General features: G+C 38.2%; 1 protein-coding gene across 2 annotated transcripts in view; it reads right to left on the bottom strand.

Annotated features, from left to right (window-relative positions):
• Window positions 1–3950: 3950 nt before the first annotated feature.
• Vapa (VAMP associated protein A) overlaps window positions 3951–24336 on the bottom strand; it is a 35471-nt gene continuing 15085 nt past the window's right edge. The window contains exons 2-7 of one of the 2 annotated variants that reach the window (XM_052192427.1): window positions 19470–19622; window positions 18039–18142; window positions 16909–16989; window positions 10155–10274; window positions 5640–5813; window positions 3951–4152 (exon numbers count right to left, since the gene is read on the bottom strand). In XM_052192427.1, the coding sequence (XP_052048387.1) occupies window positions 3994–4152; window positions 5640–5813; window positions 10155–10274; window positions 16909–16989; window positions 18039–18142; window positions 19470–19622 (791 nt within the window). In that variant the 3' untranslated portion in view covers window positions 3951–3993. The remainder of the gene's footprint in view (window positions 4153–5639; window positions 5814–10154; window positions 10275–16908; window positions 16990–18038; window positions 18143–19469; window positions 19623–24336) is intronic. The other variant, XM_052192428.1, reaches the window with a different exon arrangement.

The raw sequence follows: 24336 nt of genomic DNA, 5'->3' as shown, positions 1-24336 counted from the left end.
CGGGGCTGCATGCTTGGCTTTACTCATTAACTGCTTAAGAACACATTTCTGCAGCAGGAATGCACTAAGGTATTTTCCGAGTCGTGTTCTTAGGGATCAATGTAACTGCCGGCTTTTCCATCTGCACCTAAAACAACAGAGACTTACTAGTCAATGACCGCCTGGGCCTTCTGCTGTGCTTACTGCTCAACTAGCTGTTACTAACCTATTTATACACTTCTGCGTCCCCCACTTACCTAGTTACCTCCTCAGTTTCACATGCCTGACTTCCTCTGAGTCCGAGTGACTAATCTTCTGCATCTAACTATATCCCAGGGTCCCCGTCTCCACCCCAGCCCACCCCCACATTCACTCTGCCAACTGCCTCACCCTCTAAGCCGGCCTCAGTTTACTGGCCATCAGCTTTTACTGACAAGTGATGCTTCCACAGTACACAAGAGATCATGCCAACAGATCAATATTCAAACTTCATAGCACCAATGGTTGACTAGGTGTTGCCAAGATGCCACTGTAGGTGAGCGTAATTCTCCAGGTGTAGCCTTTTGCTTTTAATGTGAAAATGACACATCATTAAATTTTATTTATACACATATTTTAACTGTCTTGAGGCTACAAAATAAAGTCCATTTATTTAGCTTCTGATTTTGTCCTATCTTAAAACAAAAAACAAAACTCCTTCCCCTAACTCACATAGAATATAAAAAAAAAAAAAAAAAAAAGTCTATGAATCAGAGTCACTCAACAGGAATAAGCAATGCTCCTGGAAAACTGTGTGAATGTTTCTAAAGCAACAATTGTCAACTTTGAAGCTTGCATATAAAACCTTTTTAAAAGGTCAAATTTTTTGTTGCTTTTGACCTTGTTAAAACCTGCTCACAATCGGACTGTGGTGGCGCATGCCTTTAATCCCAGCACTTGGGAGGCAAAGGCAGGAGTATTTCTGAGTTCGAGGCCAGCCTGGTCTACAGAGTGAGTTCCAGGACAGCCAGGGCTACACAGAGAAACCCTGTCTCGAAAAACTAAAAACCTGGCTCACATGAAATACTCCCAAAGATAACAGGCAAAAGTAATCCCACACTAACACCAACACTAAGAAAATTCTAACACACGTGAAGAAAACTTTTGAGTACTATTGACTAAATTTGTGAGCTTACATTTTTCTCCATGCATCTTTTTAAGGTAGTAAGCATATACTCAGAACACAATTATGTTTGTTGTAAATGCAAAAATGAGCAAAATTAAAGAACACTGGTTATAGAAAAAATGAGGGAAGCAATAATGCATTTAAAATGAGTGTAGGGCCTTGCTAGACTGACTTCAGTGTTAACTATAGTCTTTTCCCTTCTTGCTTACATACATGTAACATGTAAGGATTATCTGTCAGTAGAACTGAACTTTTCAAGAACTTGGTCGAAAATACCTGATCACGTTTCTCAAAGTAATTAAAAAGAACAAAACATCAAGTCTCTTAAGAAAAGCAGTCAAGAGAGGCCCATGTGTATTTTCAAAAGCACTACATACGTACTTTGTAAAATGCCTACCAAAAGCAAATGTAATTTACAGTACAGCCATCACCATGGACACCGCCGCCTGAATAGGAATGCATACATATTGGAGATGATGCAGAGTGGGTGCGGTCTCATGGTCTGAAGTCTTTTAGAACTTGGTTCTTCTAGTAAGTCTATTTCAGCTGTTTACCACATTCAAATGCCTTACTTTTTACAACTACAATGAGGAAGCTCTGTTTCTGACAGCCTGCGAGACGCCAGTAAGGCCTGAATCCTCCCCTACAAAACAAAGGTGTTGAAATAGAACAGAACTGAACTGTAGGGGGAATTTCTATAAAATGCGATTTTTCTTTTTGAAAAACATTCTTTAAAAAAAAGGTGTAAGAAATATCAAGCTTGAACTTACTACCACTGAGTAATTTTATAAAGAAATTTAGAACAAGAAGGAGCTGCTGGTTCTGTATTTCTCATGAGCTTTCAGCTTTGGGGAGGGAGCTTACTGTGGCAGCAGTGCAACCACAACAGAACACTCCTGCAGGAGCAAGCTAAGCACCACTTGTGGTCTGACGGGTTGTTTTTTTTCTTTTTTCTCCCCCCCCCCCCTCCATATACATCTTTTTTGTTATTCTATTTATTTATTTTTGGTTCTGATTTTCAGTTACTAATATACAGGAAGTTTTACAAAAGTCATCAGGGAATGACATATATGACATATAATCTAAGAGATTAAAGACCATCCTGACCGGGCAGTGGTGGTGCACGCCTGTAATCCCAGCACTTGGGACGCAGAGGCAGGCAGATTTCTGAGTTCGAGGCCAGCCTGGTCTACAGAGTGAGTTCCAGGACAGCCAGGACTACACAGAGAAACCCTGTCTCGAAAAACCAAAAAACCAAATAACAAAAACAAACAAACAAAAAAACCTATCCAGACGCCTGACAGCACACTTGTGCACATCTATAACACACTCACTTCACACACATTCAGCCCCTCAACCCAGTGCCTCCCCAACAGAGCCCAATTTTTACAAAACCAACATCCAGTTTAGATAACACAAAATTCACCTGTACATAACAAACTATATTCTCAGCTGAAAATGGTACTTTATGACTCAATTTATCTCAGTACAAATGATAAAAAGCATAAGAGTACAGGGAAGAAGCAGTCTGTACATATGGGTGTTTGCACTGTAATTTTCACATGCCTAATTGATTTGTTTTTCAAAAAGTAATGCTCAAGATTTGCAAAGTAATACTAATTTACATTACAGAAAAACAATTCTTTTTAGCTATTATTAAGAAATACATTAAAAAGTATAACTATTTAGTACACTGAGTATTTAAAGTACAGGAGAATTAAGCCTTCCTTGAGAAGACAGTTAAAAAAAAAAAAAACACCTGGAGTCAACTGGACACGATACAGTCAGCGGGCATACAGAAAACTCATCAAGATTACAGCATCTTTACATTTCATAACTTCAATTAAGATGTTCCAAAATACCTATGTTGGCTTGAAATCTTGTCATTTCTTAAAACAGAATGAAGACAAGGACTGAGAAGAGCATACAAAAGTATGCATTATAAAGTCCAACTTCGCTGGGTGGGTGGCAGTGGTGGACTCAGAAGGCAGAGGCAGGAGGGAGTTCTGAGTTCAAGGCCAGCCTGGTCTACAGAGTGAGTCCCAGAACTGCCAAGGCTACACAGAGAAACCCTATCTTGAAAAACCAAACCAAAGTAAAGCAAATAAGCAAATTAATCAGTAAAGTTCACTGCAGAATGAACATCCTGGCTCCCGCCACTCCGACCTGACCCCAACCCAGCACAAATGACATGACAGACACAAACAAGCTATCGAGCAAGAATCTGTTAACAGTTTTATTTTTTTTATGTTAAATACCATGGGACAGGATTGTAAGGATGAAAAACTCAGTCAACAAACTGCCTCACAGGGGGTAAGAAAAGTTCTGCCATGATATTAGCAAAGGTAAGGAGAAAATTTACACAGTAAGAGGCACCATTTCCCCACAGAAGACCTCTTGGCATTTCCTGAATGAGTGGGATTAGCAATCTAAATAAATCATATTTCAAGAGGTAACAGCAACAGATAAAATTTAAAGGGATTATTAAAATAACATTTACAAGACTGAACAATTCTTGAACTCTTATTAAAACCACAAAGAAAGAACAATTCTTTATTTATGAATTTCATAAAGGACTGAATGTGCAACTGACATCTGCTAGTGATGATCTGATAATATACAATTTGTCCAGTAGCCGAACAGTTTGTTTTTATTGTGTTTTCTAACCGTAAGAGATCATTAAAGGCAAAGCCTATATGACGCTGTACACACACACACAAAAAAAAATGGTCACGTGGGCCATGGTCACCACGGGCCACACTACCAATGAAATGGTAGGTAAACAAATCTTTTTTCTGGTCAAGAGAAAAAAAAAAAAAGAAAAGAAACAGCACTCTGCATGCTTCACTCTACAAGATGAATTTCCCTAGAAAGAATCCAATGAAAATGGCTGCAATTACAACCAGAAGAGAAGGAAGAGGACTGGTGACGTTATCTCTGAAGGACACTGCCGAGGTGGATCCAGGTTTGTCCGAATGTGCTACCTTTCTGAGCCTTAGGCCTTCATCCTGGGAAAACACACAAAACAAAGATGTTTAGACAGCACACACAATTGAGTAGCAGAGCTAACGTTCCTAAAGGAGCTCAGCAAATGTGTACGGCTAGGCATAGGAGCAACAATAAATTCCCATCTACCTTGGGAACCTGTGGAATCAGGAAAAATTCTAAAACTGTATTAAAGTGACGGCTGAATAATTCTATAAATCTGCCAAAACAATCAAAATTACTGCTTTCGTATGATATGAATTGCACCTCAATAACAGTGACCTTTAAAACTGAAACTGAGAACGTATTCCTAAAAAACAGTAAGTTTCCTTCCAATGAGCCCTATGGCATTTTGGGTTGGCTACAGCCATCAGCCAGAGACGATCAATAGCACACCTGTATGGCGGGTTTACTGACTCAATAGAACTTGAAAACCCACATGGCAGATACACAAGGACTTATTTTGAGGTAGATGACAAGATTTAGAGAGAGAGACGGTATATTTAGGGTGCAGTATCATTTTCATAGTCTTGATATGTGCAAAGCAAAACAGGGAATAACACATATTAAGGGGTCACCATGGAGCAGAGAGCACATGTAACGCAGACTACACACAGGACCCCTCTCTGGAGCTCCCAGCCTAGGCTGGACGTTGCCTCTTTGTATTAAAGCTCCTGTTCCATGTAAAGGAACAAGCTGCCCTCTGCTTACAGAGTTCACATTTCTGATAGTCTATGATAGATATGTACAGTGACTTTGCCCTGGCTTCTCCCAGGACAGCAGGCGGTTGTTATGACAGTGACATGTCACACGTCACATGGTCCTGGGGAAGTTACAGACTCCTCTCAACTGTGTGGCTGGCTTTCATCAGCTGCTGTTTATAAACCTAAGAAACCAGAGACTTGTTACAACCTCAGTGTAAACTATTTTATCCTCGCACCATTCCTCAGCCACTCACGGGCATCTCCAGCTTCATTACAGTTTAATTTACTGTTTTTGACATTAGGAGCTTGAGGTGACGCGCATCATTATCAGCTGTCCTCTAAACCCATCTTCCCCAGGCTAGAGACATGTGCTATGATCCTCTCAGAAGACACCGTGTACTCTGCTGCTCAATAGCAGAGCTAATGTGCTAACCTAAGCTAGGACAGTCAAAAGGTGTGCATTGGGTGCATTTTCAACTTGGGATATTTTCACTTTCCAATGGGTTTATCAGAAATATAATCCTATCCAATGTCAAAAAATATTTTTTAAAAGATTTATTTATTTTAATGTATGTAAACACACATTCCTTGTCTTCAGACACACCAAAAGAGGGCATCAGATCCCATTACAGATGGTTGTGAGGCACCATGTGGTTGCTCCAACTAGCTCCAAGTAATAAGAACACTCAAACGAGTTAAATAAAAAATAATCAGCAACAAGATTAAAAACAGAGATTGCTAAACAATACTAACACATTCTTTATACCTTTATTCCAATTACCTCATTTTCAACCCAGAAAACTTACCCTCAGGTGTCGGTTTTCTTCTGAGAGCTTCATCATTTCTCCCTGAAGTCGCTTGCACTCTTCCATCAGTTTCCTTGTTTCCGTGTCATTGAGCGAAACACTATGTGGTTTTGGCAGGGGTCCATCTTGTTTGGATGCATTCAGTGGAACAGCTTTGCTAGGTTCCATATCATTCTGTATTTCAAAGATATTGGGAATCTTTAACCAAAAAAATGTATGGATTTTTAACTAATAAAAATCTAAGTTCTACAACTTTTCTAAAAAATGTCATGAAAATATGGCAAGTTTCAACTAAGTATTAAGATTTATTAAGTAGCAAATATGATCATCTGTAGACAGTTTTCAGTGAAGCATGTCAATAATAGCAGCAGTTAATCAAAATAAGCAGCCTATTTCTTCCACTCCCACGCTCCTGGCACTTACCTTAACATAGTTATACTCTTTACTCTAGAATTTCAAATGGAAGAAGATTCACTACTTCTCTATTATTTACCCCTAAACACACACTCTGACCGAGAACAGTGAGTCAATGGAAATATGTTGAATGAGAAGTCCAGGTCATTTTTAATGGTCTGACTCTGCAGTCAAATGAAGTTTTATGAACTGGAAGGAACAGGACAACCTCATAATCATTCCAATAAATTCATAACTACCTAAGAACACATAGTCAGAAACAATCTAATGTCTATTAATGGAATAAAGTAACTAAAAGATAAAAACACTGTGAGGAAAACAATAAACAAATCACTACAATGGGAAGCTGTCTATGGTCTTAAACACAGATGATTATTTAAACTGTAAGATTGTCCAATTAATATTCAATTTAAGTGGCAGGTTAAGACAACTTTCAAAACTGTAAGGTCCAAATTCTTCTGTCTTACCAACACCGTAAGCACTTGGACACCTGTGGCAACACCAACATTATTATCTAAGCCTGTGATCTAAACTGTTTCAATATCCTTAAAATCCAGCATTATGCCACCACATACAGTAACAGTATCAATATAAAGTCATCCTTCTCAATTTAAATTTTTAATTGTTAAAAATTTTTAGAAGGCTCGAGAGGTAAAAGTCAATAACATGATAGCAAGCAAATGTTTGCTATTAACCACAAAATAAATTAAAATAGTCAAGCTTTAATCCAGGTAAAAATCACTAATCAAGATATTTTTGATACCCCAAAGTAAGTTTTATGACATTCCAAAGTAGTCATTTATACCAAGACTAGAGGCTGTCCACAACCATTCTGTCGACTAGACAGATCTGGAACCACCCAGGACTGTGGGACAAGTCACCAGGAGATAGGTGAGCACCGGCACTCGTCACTGCTTCCCTGACACCTGCAGCTGCAGCCTGACCACCCTGCCCACGCCACCACTACCAGGCTGGACTGTACCTGCCAAATGTCAGCCTAATCAAGTTCTCCCAAAGCTGCCTGGCCAGTGCTTTATAAAAGCAACAAAGTGCTCTAATGCACAACACTTAGCTACCGTGGGCAAATTTTTCCCACTTTCAAGTTTCACAGCTGAGAAGGGTGCATACTTCAAAGTTAAAAGAGCTGCTTACTTCAATCTGAATCTGAGATTCACTCGCTGACAGGCTTGTTGTTCTTTATCGCAATTTCCCCAATGCCCAACCAAACCCATCTCTAAAAGAAAAACCTTTACTTCATATTTTGCTAACAATATTTTCTGAGATTTTTTCCTTGACAATAATTAAATTCACTTCAAACTGATTTCAAATCCCACCCTGCACAATTAAACTTGATTTAAAAAGAAAAAAAAAGACATGTCACCTCTGTCTGTAAAGAGAGAACACTTAAAAAATAAAAAAAATAAAAAAATTAAAAGAGAGAGAACACTTAACAACCTCACGTTTTACTTAACAATGAAGAAAGTACTAAGCAGAACACCTGTCTCACATGCAGAAGGTCCTAGGCTCAACCTCCAGGACAGGAGCAAAACACTGAGAGAAAAATTGGTGTTAGCCCCATGTTGATTATAAAATTATATGAAGCTAATAAATAATGTTAATGATCTTAAAATAAAAAATTAATTTCTTAAAAAACATATGCTGGGTGTGCCAGAGATTAAGAGACTCTCTGAATTCAAGACCAGTCTGGTCTACATAGTAAGTTCCAGTGCAACCAGGACTCCAGACCCCCCCTAAAAAAAAATCATGACCACTCTTGCTGTATCATTAACCAAATAAACTACTATTCATATTATCTTCCTGCATATTTTCATATGCATTTTATACAATGTGCAAGGCCCTTGGTTCAATCACCCAGGACTACAGACTAAAAGAGCCAGCATTCATGTAACTATACAGGTGTGCATTCTACTTATGTCTCTTTTAATTACTTAAAGTGGCACAATATTTCATTAAATATTCCACTCTAGGACTATCAAAATCAGTAAATATTTCACTTTTGTTAGAAATCTGATGGGCAGCTACTAGTTGGAATTTGTATCTCATTCACAATACATAGCAGATAAAAAAAAAAAAAAAACCTAACTTATAGATCTCCAATGTATAAACAACCTGGCTTGGCTGGAAATCAAGGGGAAGGAAGGCTGAGTCTCCGTGGGAACTCTAAAAGGTGACTGTGTAAATACTTGTCATTAGCGAGCGAGCTTGCCTGCTGCAGGAAGCCAGCTTGCTCTTGCTAAAGCTACTTCTGACTGATCCAGAAGAGGAGACTGTTCTTAGGACCACAGATCAACCAAATAAGCAGACTCAACATGCCTGACTCTTACCAACCCACGCAGCATCATGCTGTAACCCGTCAAGCTACAATGAGCTACAGCAGGGTGTCAATACAAGCCACTCTGTTTTACACTTTCTACTATGCTACGCTCTTTTGTCCAACTGCAAAAGTCCCATAAGGATTTCACTTTCAGTAACTTTGTAGGCAAACAGCAAGGAATTAGGAACTAGACACAGAAAGGAAAAGTGACACCTATGGCAGAGTAAATATTTGCAATGAAGCTCTCAGAGAGGAGCTAAAGGCCATTCTATCACTACTGTGAGTGAAGGGTGTCAATACATGAAGCTAAAGGTAAAAACTATATCTGCGCTGTCAGAATTAAGGTGTTAATCTATGAATTGAAATATTCAAAAACCAAGGCTCGCTAAATTTTTTTCTTTCTGCCCTAACAGCACTAGCCCATGATCACCAAAAGTAATTATAAAGCCAGAGTTAAGAGATTTATATTTAAAAAAAAAAAAAAAAAAGAGGGTCTAGGGTTTTGTTTGTGTGTTTGTTCTGTAGAGGCTCTCACTACGGAACCCAGCTAGCCTGAAACTAGCTATCTGGGCCAGGCTAGTTCTGAACTCACAGAGCTCTCTTGCCTCTGTCTCCCTAGTGCTAGGTATTTTAGAGCTTATTAGGGAGCTAGAGACAGTGCAATGGTGAAGGGCACCATTGCTTTTTAGAAGGAGCTCAAAGACATTCTTGTCACTAGTAGGATTCCCAGCACCACATGGGAGCACACATCCATCTATTACCTCTGGTGCCAGGGCATCTAATGCCCTCTTCTGACCTCCACTGGTACACGACAAGGAGCATGTGGTGTACAAATATATTTATGTGTAAATGTAAGTGAAACACCCACACACATAAAATTAAAAAAATTTTAAAACTTTTTAGTATGCATACCCTCTTCTAAGCTGAGTCAAAGTATAAAAACCTATAACACTCAACTATTAACTATAGCATTTTGGAACTTTTCAGTAAGTAATAAATTCTAAAAAGAATTATACAGTACCTATTCTACCAACAAACTGAGTTACCCTAACCTTATATATATATATATGCATGTATATCTAAGTATATACATGCTTAGTCAAATTATGACCTCATTTTTAGTAACAATTATTTTTTAATCCCCAGGCATTACAAGTTAACAATGACAGTTAAAACATTTACTTTGACAACAAAATAAACAATATTGTTTTTCTTTCCTACAAGCACAGAAGTTTGTAGAAAAGCAGTGCTTGACAGCTTTACTACTTACTATGTATCTGCGATGCTAATTCATATAAGATTCAATTTTCAGCATTTGTTCCCTATATCTCACTCACAGGAAAAACGAAATCAACTTAATTCTGTCCACACCCAGGTCCAGCTCAACACTGTAATTCTGCTGAGTACTGTTTTAGAATAGAATAGAACTGTATGAGGACTTTTCAGTTCTACTTGTAACTTTAACTTTAAATACAGTTTACCACTTTACTCCTGTGTCTGGAGAAGCTCAGCAATGCTTGAATACAGGACGCCCCAGCACAGAAGCAGGTCTCAGCATTTGTAAGGAAGGCAGGAAGTTAAGGAGCTCAAGGCCATCCTTGGCTATATTCTGAGCTGAGGTGAATCCGGGCTATGTGAGACCCTTTCTCAAAAACAATGAATTCTAACTATGTATCAATGCACTAAGTATCGCGTATCTGCAGAGGCATCTACATTAACTTACTAACACTAGTAGACTCCTACTTCTGTTAGCTCCTATGACAAACCTGCTTCATCTCTTTTAGTTCCCTGGGATCATTCTTCAAGTGATAACTGGCAGGTGTTGCAACTGTACTGCAGATGCTGCTCATTGAAGTGATAGTTGAAGCAATCCCTGGAGCTTTACCCTGAGGTAGCATGGGAAAAATATTCTCAGATTCATACCAAACTGATTTCTCCTATATATTGGGAAGAACTATAAGACATAGCTTAAGCCTGTAAAATATTGATAACTTATTCTATAAAAATAAGAAATACATTAGAATCAGAACAAAGAAAAAAACATTTCTGAACTAGCTTTTCATAAATATTTCTACACAAAATTAGGTATGTCCTAATTGCATATCTTCATTTAAAATATGTAAATTAAATGTATGCAAAGTTCATATAGCACTAAAGAACACTTACTTCTACCTCTAATTCTATGGCTTAAAAAACTAATGCGTGTCATTACCTGAAAAATATTCAATTTCATATTCTCTTACCTCTGGTAAGACTTAACACAAACATTTTCACATTAAAGTTAAAAATGGTAATGATACAGGTGAGTCTCTTTTTATACTCAGAACTCTGATAACCCCCAAACACACCAAGTCAGTAAAAAACTCAAAAAGATTCATAAAATATTTTGGCTAGCCTACCATAATTCCACAGTTCTCTACTTACCTTTCATATTCTCTTAACAGTTAAAAATACTCAAAAAATACTCAAAAATAACTCAAAAAGTTCAGCACAAAATAATTAATTCAACATACACGCCCTGTTCTGTTTCAACAAAAAATAGCATGTATTTTAAAATATAAAATGCCTTTATAAAAGGGTTCTTGAACCCCTGCTCCAATCAGCCCAATTGTCGTTATAAAAGCAAATTAGTTTTTGCAAAAAATATATTACTATCAGATGTTATGTAGGTCAATATGGTAAGTATACTATACTTATTAATCTGGAAAATGCCAAGCAGTTCATTCGGAATTCATGCTAAGTTCATACAAGAATTCATACTGAATAGGTTATCAAAGTCTCATTCCATCTCTAAAAAACACTAAGAGCACACATCTTTTTATTTTTAATGTATTGATATATTTATTTACATTTCAAATGATTTCCCCTTTTCTGGACCCCCACTCCCCGAAAGTCCCATCAGTCCCGTTCCCTCCCCGTTTTCCCACCCAACCCTTCCCACTTCCCTGTTCTGATTTTGCTCTATACTGCTTCACTGAGTCTTTTCAGAACAAGGGGCCACTCCTCCGTTCTTCTTGTACCGCATTTGATGTGTGGATTATGTTTTGGGTATTCCAGTTTTCTAGGTTAATATCCACTTATTAGTGAGTGCATACCATGATTCATCTTTTGAGTCTGGGTTACCTCACTTAGTATGATGTTCTCCAGCTCCATCCATTTGCCTAAGAATTTCATGAATTCATTGTTTCTAACGGCTGAATAGTACTCCATCGTGTATATATACCACATTTTTTGCATCCACTCTTCTGTTGAGGGATACCTGGGTTCTTTCCAACTTCTGGCAATTATAAATAGGGCTGCTATGAACATAGTGGAACATGTATCCTTATTACATGCTGGGGAATCTTTTGGGTATATGCCCAGAAGTGGTATAGCAGGATCTTCTGGAAGTGAGGTGCCCAGTTTTCAGAGGAACCACCAGACTGATTTCCAGAGTGGTTGTACCAATTTGCAACCCCACCAGCAGTGGAGGAGTGTTCTTCTTTCTCCACATCCTCGCCAACACCTGCTGTCTCCTGAATTTTTCATCTTAGCCATTCTGACTGGTGTAAGGTGAAATCTCAGGGTTGTTTTGATTTTCATTTCCCTAATGACTAATGAAGTTGTGCATTTTTTAAGATGTTTCTCTGCCAGGTGAGAATTCTTTGTTTAACTCTGTACCCCATTTTTAATAGGGTTGTTTGCTTTTCTGAAGTCTAACTTCTTGAGTTCTTTATATATATTGGATATTAGCCCTCTATCTGATGTAGGATTGGTGAAGATCTTTTCCCAATTTGTTGGTTGCCGATTTGTCCTTTTGATGGTGTCCTTTGCCTTACAGAAACTTTGTAATTTTATGAGGTCCCATTTGTCAATTCTTGATCTTAGAGCATATGCTATTGGTGTTCTGTTCAGAAACTTTGTCCCTGTACCGATGTCCTCAAGGGTCTTCCCCAGTTTCTTTTCTATTAGCTTCAGAGTGTCTGGCTTTATGTGGAGGTCCTTGATCCATTTGGATTTGAGCTTAGTACAAGGAGACAAGGATGGATCAATTCGCATTCTTCTGCATGCTGACCTCCAGTTGAACCAGCACCATTTGTTGAAAAGGCTATCTTTTTTCCATTGGATGTTTTCAGCTCCTTTGTCGAGGATCAAGTGGCCATAGGTATGTGGGTTCATTTCTGGATCTTCAATCCTGTTCCATTGATCTGCCTGCCTATCACTGTACCAATACCATGCAGTTTTTAACACTGTTAAGAGCACACACCTTTAATACCAACACTAGAAAGGCAGAGGCAGCGATCTCAGTGAGTTCAAAGCCAGTCTGCTCTACCATAGCACACTCCAGGGCAGCCAGATTACATAAGAGGCCCCGCCTCAAAAAAACAAAAGCAAAATAATAAAAACCACCAGTAACTGGACACTGAGTATTTTGTAATCTAAAACAAACAATAACTAAAAGGAACTAAATTTTTACAGAACTTCATTTTGAAAGAGTCAACATTTTATGCTAAAAAGGCTCTCCAGTGGTCAGCGCTCCCAGTAAACAGCTCTTGTACCCAAGGCAAACACCTGCTCTACCTAGCACTCAGAGTGTGCACTACTTTATTTCTAGAAAGAATTATGTGTCTCCTTTTTAACTAAGTTTAAACTTCCGGGGTTTCCCTGTTCACCCTGATTATAATCCATATATTTTAGAGCTATTTCACAAAAATATCCATGCTCTAATGGTAGTTCAAATACAACAGAACAACTATTTTAAAAAATAACTTCATTAAAACCAAAACATTAACTCAAAACACTACACTTTTTAAGTAGACTGCTTGTTATCTTGTGACATGATCCCAAAACCTCACTTTAATTTATAGGGTCTTCCTAAAATTCTAAGAAATCACAAAATATCTTTCCCCACACTGCTTCCGGAAGCCCTGGATACAAAACAACAAATAACATACCAAAATAGACAGATCCTCCAGCAAGTGAAGTGTAACAGCGTATTTAAATGAAACACCTGAGTATTTCTTTCAGGGAACCAGAATACTAAGCAGGGTGGGTGGGGGTAGTTGAACTAACACACAGCAAATCAAGCTGCTCTAGACTTGACTTGTCACTACCGTGCTGAGAAGCGAAGTACCAAGAGCTGCAACAGCCATTGAGAAATGCTTTCAATAAGTTTTCTAAATTAGATATATCAAAAAAGCTCAGAGCTCTCAACTATCTTGGCATAAAAACCCAGAAACTATTCAAAGTGATAGTTATTAATGACGGTTATTAATGCGACTGAATTTGGCAATTAGTTCACAATGTAGAACTAAAGGTAAAATTAGAAAAAAAAAGGTGAAATTCTACACAGATTTCTTCTAGGTTCTGCAGGTGCGTACCAGCAGCAAAATGAGCTTGAGAGAAACTGTGCTTCCAAGAGTAATTTTCAGAACATCCCTAAGTTAATCATCCTCCAGGTCCCAGAGTAGCTGGAATCACAGGCAGTGGGGCCTCTAGCACATGGGTGTAGTACTGTCTGTCATCTAACCCAGGTACCGTATGCTAGGCCTGCCTCCACCCACTGAGCTACATCCCGACCATGTCTCATACATGTCTCTTGACATGGACAGTCTAAACATTTAACAATGTACAACATTTAACAATGTCCACCCACTATCCTAAGGGTTAACTCCTGAAATACAGCACTCACAATGCCAAGACCGGAGAACTGCCACAAGTCTGAGGACAGCCCATGGAGTAAGATCCGAACCATCCTAGGACAGGGGCAGGCCCTGCCTTCCAAATAATGACAAAACAAAACAAAAATTTAGCATGCAAGGCTAAGGACCATGAATGAGAGTTACAAACTATTTCTAGACTGATGTCAAAACCATCCTTCAGGAAATCTACAAAAGGATCTATTACATATTACAGTCTTAAAAGTCACTGCCAACAGAGTGCCCACAATGCCATCCTGAAATGCCTTCTCTGACTAAAAGAACCCAGAGTTTTGTTTGCTTTTTTAAGAAAAAGCCTAACTACTCTGTAGCACAAGCTGACCTGAAACTCATGGCAATCCTCCTGCTTCCAAAGTACAGGGATTACAGACATAAGCAGCCAAATCAATGCCACACTTCCAGAGTTTAAGAAATGATTTAAGTCTGAGCCTAAAAAACTCCTGGCCACATCACATTAAGAAAGATCGAAATGAGCTGGAGACATGGCTCAGAGGTTAAGAACACTGGCTGTGTTCTTCCTATAGATCCAGGTTAGAGCCCCAGCAACCCCATAGTAACTCACAACTCCCTGTAACTCTAGTTCCAAAGGACTGAATCCCCTCTTCTGACTCTGTGGGTAACAAAGTACACACGTAATACACAGACAAACATGAAGGCAAAATATGCATACACTTAAAATATTTTTTAATTAAGTTCTTAAGTCAGTGGTGACTGCAGAGACTCCTCCTAACTAGTCAACATACTGATAATTTGATTGTCAGATGTCAAACTATAAACAAGACACAGACAGCATCCCTCCACAGCTCCAGGAAAAACATACAGAAGCTGAAGAAATGTAAATGCTTGAAGAAGGAAGGGGAGCGCATGTGTGGCTCTGTTTTCCCAGCAGGACACAAATGTGGCACTCTTCAACTTACAGCTGCGAGCCACTATCTACACAGGAGCTCCACACAACCCTGTCATGGCCCATCTCAAGATTCACACTTGCTTACTGCTAATGGAGACAGAGAGGTCTTTCTCTTCACTGTCACTAGGGAGGTGAGCAAAGCCATGTAAGCGAGACTGACCAATCCTCCTGTGGCAGCCTTGACCAAAAAAGCATCTAAGCAGCAGCAGCAGCAGCAGCAGCAGCAGCAGCAGCAGCAGCAGCAGCAGCAGCAGCGCCAGTCAGAAAAGGAATTCATGAGTAGGCACAAGGAAAAGGAAGGGCATTGGGAGATGACCATAATCAAACTAGACTACTTACAAATATGAAAATATAACAATGAAATCTACTACAAATAACTAATATAATAAAAAACATTAAAAACTAAAGGTCATTAATGTTGACTTGGGTTAAAGTGCTAAGAACCAACTTGAAAGGCCTTCTAATAAACCAATCTAAGAATAATAATGTGGTAAAGCTAAGCCTGGTGGTAATCCCAGCACTTAGGAGACAGAGGCAATGCAGATCTCAACTGGAGGCCAGCCTGGTCTACAGACTAAGTTCCAAGACACCCAGGGCTACACACAGAAACCCTGTCTCAAAAACCACAAGTAGTAATAGTAATAACAACAACTATTATTATTGAAACAATATCCCAAAATGATTTTTACAGTTATGTCAATCCAGATAAACTTGTTTTTTTTTTGTTGTTAAATACAAAAAGCAATGGAAGCTATTAACATCTTTGGAGTCATAACAAAGGGGAAACTAATATATGAAAGTATAAACACCACACTTTTTACTCTTGGCAATTATGACTCAGATTCACTTTAAAAGGATATGTTGAAAACTTAAGTGAGTTACTGGTCAACACCTAATTAACATTTAGGTGCATTTTTATTTCAGCTTTCTTACGAAATATACTGTTTACTTCTGAATAGAGCAAACAAGTTAGCAGCCCAAAGAGTCATATCAGACTGACTAACCAAATTGTACCAATTATATTTAACCACATTATTTTAAATATCACAACCCCCACAAAATGTCCCTTCTACAAAAACTATCAAAAATTAAAACTCCTTGGGCTTGGAGAGATGGCTACTCTTCCACAAGACCTGGTGTTCCATTCCCAGCACCCACCCTTGGCAAGTCAAAAGCATCTGTTCCAGAAAAACCTATGATCTCTCTGGTCGCCAAGGGTACCAGACACACAGACATATATGAAGGCACAGCAACCATATGCATAAAATAAAATTCCTTAAAACAATTTTTAAGTTTACAAACCAGAAAAACAACTGAGAGGAGGCAACTATCCCACTATGCAGACCTCAGGCCACTGGTTGCTATTATAAACACATCTGTCCTTCAGTCCCCAAAAGTGTAGCTGCTTAACGCTAAATTAGTAAACTATCTCCTAAAAAATAAAATTTTATCTTGATCAAAAAACAAAAATATGTAAAATATTTGGCAAAGGCTAAACTGGAGGAAAAAACTTATCCCTATAAATGATATATTTTATTCCAAGAATGTTGATACAGTTACCCAAAAAGTTCTAATTTATTGTGTGTGTGTGTATATATATATATATATGTATATATACATATATATATGTGTGTGTGTGTGTGTGTGTGTGTATATATATATATGTCTTATTCTTTAAGGAGACAGACAGACAAACAGACATGATTTCAGTTGTCAAAATGAGAACATTCCCAGAAATTCTTCCCACACTGAAATTTGGACCTAGTGGGTCATATTTATTTCTTTTTAGGCAAACAAAACATCATAAAATGGAAATAGCATTATCGAGGTTTTTAAAACTTAAATCTCATAAAATGACCAGCCACACCAAATTCAAAATCAAAAGCTGATAATTATCTGGTATTTCCTACTTACCAGCTTATCATTTTCATTCGGCATTTCAAATACACATCTCAATTTAGAATCCATTAATTCATCAGGTTTTGCCTCTTTCCACTAAAAAGAAAAAAAAGAAAAAGAAAACAAATTATTTTATTCCAAGAATGTTGATACAGTTACCCAAAAAAGAAGTTCTAGTTTTTATAGCTGCATTTATGTATGCATGTCTTATTCTTTAAAAGGAAAAAAAAAAGACAAAAGAGAGACATGATTTCAGTTGTCAAAATTTGAGAGCATTCCCAGAAATTTAACAAAGAACAAAAACCTCAGACATGAGGCGAGGGAAGAGCCTGCGCTGACTGCAGACGCCAACAGACAATCCTGGACCTTAGGAAGCTGCAGGCCTGCCATCACCAACTAAAGCCACAGTGACCCCGGGCCCAGGGAAGGCACCTTGCTGCCACACTGGTGCACACTGTGTGGTAAGACAGGAGGCCAGCCCCCCAAGCTGTCCTCTGACACCACAGTAAAGCCAGAGAGTGATGAAAAGCACATCAGCGATACACACAACTCTCTTCCAAGGAAGGAACATTTGGATGGCACTTTAGCATTTCTTTCTTTCTTTCTTTCTTTCTTTCTTTTTTTTTTTTTTTTTTTTTTTTTTTTTGTTTTTTCGAGACAGAGTTTCTCTGTGTAGACCTGGGCTATCCTGGACTTACTTTGTAACCAGGCTGGCCTCGAACTCAGAAATCCACCTGCCTCTGTCTCACAAGTGCTGGTATTAAAGGCGTGAGTCACCACCACCTGGCTACTTTAGCATTTCTAAATGGTTTCTAAGGAACAATATTTCAGGCATGTTGGGTGGTGCACACATTCAATCCCAGCAATGGAAGAGGCAAAGGGCAAGAGGGTCTCTGTAGGTTCAAAGCCAGCCTGGTCTACAAAGTTCCAAAACAGGCAGAATCATGTCTTGGAAAAAAACAATCAAAACAAAAAAAACAAACAAACAACAACAAAAAAAGAAGACCTTTTAATTGTTTAAATTTTAATTTTGTTCTGATATTTAATTTTTGGCAAGGAAATAAGGATTGTTGAGAGCTTTAAAAAAAAAAAAAAAGTTTAAACTACATCTCCAAAAATAGTTTCTGTACAACTTCTACACTTACCACAGCTTCCATATCTGAAATGTTTGGTGGAGCAAAAATTGTCTGTACCATGAACTTATGTTTACTCTTTTCATTCGGATCATAATCAAAGGGCTGTAGCATTACTACATAAAGAGAGAAAGCACATTAGCATCTATAGTTTACATCCTATTTATCACCACTACACACGCAAATCTAATGAATAACAAGATGGGTTCAAAAACTCAAATGTATTATTCTCAAGACACACAAGCAACTTTTTCAATTATTATTAATTTTAATTTAGATAACTGAGCTGCTTTCCATAACTCATTTTTAAACTGGGTTAATTACTCAAAATGTGTTCATTGTTTAAATCTAATTTTTAAGAAAACAAAGGAAATCATAACTCCTTGATATTTAGACTTTATTCCCAGATCCCAATTGCATTCACTTTTATGCCTCCAGACCTGAGCAGCCTGTACCACGTTTTCAGGCTCCATTTCAATTGGCATGCTAAATTTACGTTACATAAATCCAAGATGAGACCATAAACAATAATAAATCAGTAATTACTAAGAATGTGTATGGGATACATTTATAGTCAGGTTCTACTTCTAAATAGTCTCCCTGGGCCTTAAATTAACTTGCTATTTTAATATTCTAAAAGTTTGAAAATGAGAGCTGTAGTTATCTTAAAATTTAGGAGTATTATGAGGGGTCACCAAGGATTTTAATATACACATTTCTAACTCCATGATCTGTAATGACATAATCCATTTGTTTTTCCTGCTCCCTCTGTAATTAACAAATGCAGGAGTTGAGAACTATTGTTTAAAAAGTAAGAGTGCACAGAGGTTCTCCCACAAGTTAAAGGTTACATGGAGCCACATGTGCTGTCAGACTGGCCACCTATGGCGGCGTTAAGCAGTACTGTCTCTTTGGAAGGGCTGTCTGAGAAAGGAAGGAACACTTGGATGGCACCGGCAAGTCCTACAGCAGGAATATGTGATGTGTGGAAGGAACAACTATAAGCAATGCACAGGGACTAGACACTGCTGGCATTTACACGGAAAGCAATAACAGCTCATCTGATTTTGTAAGTAGGCCCAACACAGGAATACATTTTTTTAAGCACAAGACTCAAAACACTCCAGTAGATGCACAGAACATGACTTAATCACAAAACAGTGCCATTTCAAAAATGAAGTAGTAAGAACACAGGTTACAGTGGAAAGTTATAGAAATAGAGAACAGATGAAACTTCAAACTGACAATAACTAACTATACACTCCCACACTAGCTGAGAGTAGGAAAGTTTCAGTAAAAATTTTATACGGTAAGATACCCAAGGAACACCTTTAAACAAAAACTGAAACAAAAAATAAACAGATAAAAACACTAAACATCAAATACAACAGTCATGAAATGTCAATATTCAAAAGTGCAAAAGTCTAGGACACGGGACTCTACCTGAAACAGTCACAATTGACCCCGGGTCAATAATCCCACTGTTGGGCCGCACACAGTACCGGCGAGGTGCTGTAGTCTTCACTTTGAAACACACTTTTCTATCCGATGGATTTTGCAATTTAAGATTTGTAGTGACTACATCTGTGAAGGGGCCTGAAAGATAAGGGGCAAAGGGAGAGAAAATTAACTGCATTCACAACAAAAACATAAGTCAAGATTAAATTTATATAATCTCAATCCCACTTTTCTACAAGAAACAAGAATTATTTTTTCAACTCTTGGTGATTTCATCCATAAAATAACTATGACTTTAGTTCTTTAATTTTGGTTACATTTACTTATCATGTCTGTGTGGTGCACATATGAACATGCGCATGTCACAGTAACTATGTGGAGATCAGAAGACAACTTTTTGGAACTGGTGCTCTCCTTTCATTATGTGAGGTGCTTAGCAACAAGTAAGTATTTCCATCCAATGAGTCACCTTGTCAGCCTACACTGTACTCACACAGCATGTTCACACCACACCCCATGACTGACAGTTCCCCAGTGGTCTTCCCCAGTGCTAATCTTTATGTCCCTGATAGTACTCGTGCATCTCACTCCAGTCTACCTACCCAGGTCAAGTGCTGATGAGTAGTGTGTCAGATGTTGTATCTAGAAACAAAGTCTTATCTTAAAGCTTTAGTTCTGTACTCAACAAAATGACAAAAACATACAATTCAAAACACTGGCCCAGCTCTATGTGACCAGCATATCCTCGTCTGTTTGTTTGTTTTAAATGGGCTGTGTGTGAGATGTGAAAATAAACCTATTTGGGTTTGGCTAAAACAGTAAAACAGATTATACAGTCTAGTTTACGCAGCAAGAATTTCTTGTTGATTTTGAAGGCATTTTAATTGCTTTTAATGGCCTTTTAATGGTTTTCTTCTTTTAATGGTTATAAATGGTCTTTTAAAAATCTATTTTATGCTTTTGCTTTTTGTGGAGTGATGTTGAGGATCTAAACTAGAACACTAAGAAGACTGTAGTGTAGACTGTACAGTCCCACATTCAACCACCAGCACCACAAGGGAGAGAAAAAGTCAAGAAGTCTAAAGGAAAACACATTATAAAGCCCTCCTATTTTTATCTCCTCTTTTCATTCATTTATTTGTCTGTGTTACTTAGACTGTATGTCTGCATGTATAGTATCATCAGGAGTCAGTGCTCTCCTACCATGTGGGTTCAAGGACTGAACTGTCTTCAAGCTCCACTGCAAGCTCCCTGACCCAGAGTCACCTTCTAACCCGTTTGAATCATAAACAAAAATTATGTTTGGGTTTTTTTGTGTTTGGTTTTTTTTTTGTTTTGTTTTTCGAGACAGGGTTAAAAATAATGTTTTTTTTTAAAACTTTGCACCAGTCATACTTTGAAATCTGGATTTAGAAAAGTCTCCAACCAACTATGTACAATAAAGTTTGAGTGTTGGTAAACTGTCTGAGACAAAGACTTTTTAAAGTAAAGACAGACCTGGGCAGTGGTGTCAGCATGCCTTTAATCCCCCAGCACTAGGGAGGCAGAGGCAGGGGGATCTCTTGAGTTCAAGGCCAGCCAGGACTACAGAGAAACTGTCTCAAAAAAACAAAACAACAACAACAAAAAGAACAAATACATGTACCTAATGCCTAACATGAGAAAAAAACTTCACAAGGTAGGAAAATTTAAAAACTGCTTAGTTTAAGCCTTAAGAAATAAACTTTTACTTGAAGCGCTTGCTTCATTTTAAGACACTCATTTGTTCTGTAGAGGATCTTACACCCTCTGCTGCTCCCCAATTGCTTGGTTCTGATCAATAGATGATTTAACATCTCTATAATACAACTACCCAAGATAAAAGGGAGGATCCACCCTCCAAACCTGTCCACTTTGTCTCCCAGATACACAGTATAAGGGTAGAAATAAATACATTTGAAACAGGTGAGACAAGGAGTCACCTCCTTAATGGTGTCAGTGCCCATAAATCATGATGAGAGCTTTAGTGTGGCAGGCCTTTACAACTGACCCTTCTGACCAGCCTATAAAATATTATGTAATATTAAATAAAATGAAATATTAAAAATAACAGACATTTTAATCAAACTCCTAAAAATTATGTGTTCTAAAGAGTACTTAATGTATTACCCAACAAGGATTCTAAATATAAAAGTGAAAAGATAAAACAATATAGCAAAAGGAAAAAGAATCTCTCCAAAACAAAATGCTTAGACAATTATCCTTATGAAAAAAGAATGTCATAACTCTTATCAAAACTGTAAAACTATAAAAAGTACACTGGAGATGGTTTATTCCACTGGATCCCTCTAAGCAAACGTGAGTCGGAGCCCACTGGTTCTTGTTAAAAAGGAAGATTGAAGAATATTGGTAATAGTGAATAAAATAGCCAAATTATATGGCTAACAAAGACTGCTGCTTGACTCAAAGAAACATCTGGTCCACATGTTTAAGCAACAGAATTCTTTGGGAATCTGATGAAAGCTAAAAGCATGCATAGGCATTATCCACAAATCTTAACACTGAATTCATAAAAGCTAGTAAGACTGTTATGGAAGCTGTTATCACCCTACTAAGACACCCCCCCCCCCACACACACACACAAATTTTTCACATCTCAGGAAAAAAGGTTATATAAACAGAAGGTACTATAAACTGCAAACATAATCTTTTACATAAAAACCAGAAATATTTTCCCTTGGCATTTTGGCTTAACATAAATGCTTCTACCAGGAAGAGTGAGGGATACAGAATGGTAAATATTCTGCAATGCTAGGGCAGTCTCACAGTATAATTATGTTTCTATTCTACTGAACTCAAGAGGCTATAACTTGGATTTTGAATGTCCCCACTGCCCAGAGCGACTGACTCTACCGGGAAGCAATACAATCTTTAAGATGTGCCCCCAGTGAGAGGAAATCAGGTCACTGGCTGAGAGGATACATATTTTAGAGGATTGAAAGACCCAACTCTTCTAAGCACTTTTCTTACTGAACACTCTATGAGGTTTTTATTCTACCACTAATTCCAACCAAAATGCGTTGTCTGGCCACACTATTCACTAGTCTATGTCTGTTTTTTCAAGACAGGGTTTTGTGGGTCCATAATGATCCAGGCTTATGGTAGGAGGGGGGATGATTGAGAAGCTTCTATTCCAGATTCCTCAAATATGAGAACCGCAGGAGTTGGCTTCCTCCCCACTCCCAACCTAGTGCCAAAAAATTAGCTCCCCTCCACCAACCCTAGCAGAATTGTATTACCCTGACAGCTATCGGGCCTCACCCCTTGCTTGACATTATAAGCAGCAGCATCACTACCACCACCTACCCCTGCAAGCCCCTTAGTATGCAGATAAAGGATCTTCCAACACCCCTGCCCTGGCCAATGGTACATGTCCCCAGAGACCTTGGCCATCTCCTCAGTGGAACAAACATCCCTTCTCCTCCAAGTAAGAAATAAGACAGTTCTCCAAAACTTCCCCAGATGTGTTCTTTACCCACACACTCATCACCAACCAAGATCTTGCATTGCACCCACCTGCACCTGGCTCCTTCCCTCCAATAGAACCTTGGTTACCCCAAGGAAGAGAAAACAGGGTGGGCAAGGTTCATCTGTGTAGCCTTGGCTGTCGTGGAACTCTATACACCAGGCTGGTCACGAACTCAAGAGATCTGCCTGCCACTGCCTCCCAAGCTCTGGGCTTACAGGAGTGCACCATAACTGCCTTAGTCTCTAGTCTATGTCTTAAAGTTGGTATTCTATTAATATTTCAAAATAAAACACAAATATAGGGAGAAATCTCTTTTTTAGGATGCATTTGTTAAAACAGGAAACTTTCTTTTTTCTTTAACACTTGAAATGTGAGGTTCACCATTACAAAATTTTATCAATAGCAATGTCATGCTTAAAGTGCCAATATAACTCATGTGTATTAGTTCACAAACATCCACCAGTGACTGATTCACTGACCTGACTTCACCAATATATATATTGTGTTTTCTTCTATAAAGGATAAGGAAACACTACTAGAATAGTCAGTTATTTCTCTAAATCCAAGCTTATTAAAGTAGGTATAAGCATGTGTCTTAGTTAGGGTCTCTATCACTGGGAAGAGATACCCTGACTAAGGCTACTCATATTAAAGTAAACATCTCATTAGGACTGGCTTATAGTTCAGAGGTTTATTAGTTCATTATCATCGTGGTCAGAAGCTTGGCAGCATACAGGTTGGAAAGGTGGCTCAGAGTTCTACAACTGGATCTGCAAACCAGCAGGAGTGACAGTGGGCCTGGGGTGAGCACTGGAAACCTCAACCCCCTCCCCAGTGGCACACTTCCTCCAACAAGGCCTCACCTCCTAATAGTACCACTCCCCATGAGCCTATGGGGGCCATTTTCAATTAAACCACCATAGCATGTGACTTCATTATGCATACCCTTGGTCATGTCTAACCATTTATAGACTGAAATGGGTATTTCTCTAGAAAAATAGTTTTATTTTATTTTGTTATAGTGAAGGAGGGTACTTTATTAAATTTGTTTACGTGGGCAGATCATTTTATTTTGTGATAACACATAATACAAACTTATTTTCAATGAAGGGGGTGGAGAGATGGCTCAGCAGTTACTAGTACTCTTACAGAGGAACCAAGTTTAGTTCCCAGAAACCATAAATGTTTACTTAAAATTTAGGAAACTACTTAAATAGCCCATTTTATGACATCTAACGGTAAAAATACTACCAATCCCAGTGGCACTGTGTGACATGTGAAAATCAGCACACAGTGAAAAGCATTCTATTTGAAAAATGAAATACACATACATTGAATATACAG

Source organism: Apodemus sylvaticus, chromosome 9, assembly GCF_947179515.1.
Source record: "Apodemus sylvaticus chromosome 9, mApoSyl1.1, whole genome shotgun sequence".
Lineage (NCBI taxonomy): Eukaryota > Metazoa > Chordata > Mammalia > Rodentia > Muridae > Apodemus > Apodemus sylvaticus.
The sequence above is the reverse complement of the archived record's forward strand: the minus strand, read 5'-3'. Positions and strand labels throughout refer to the sequence as shown.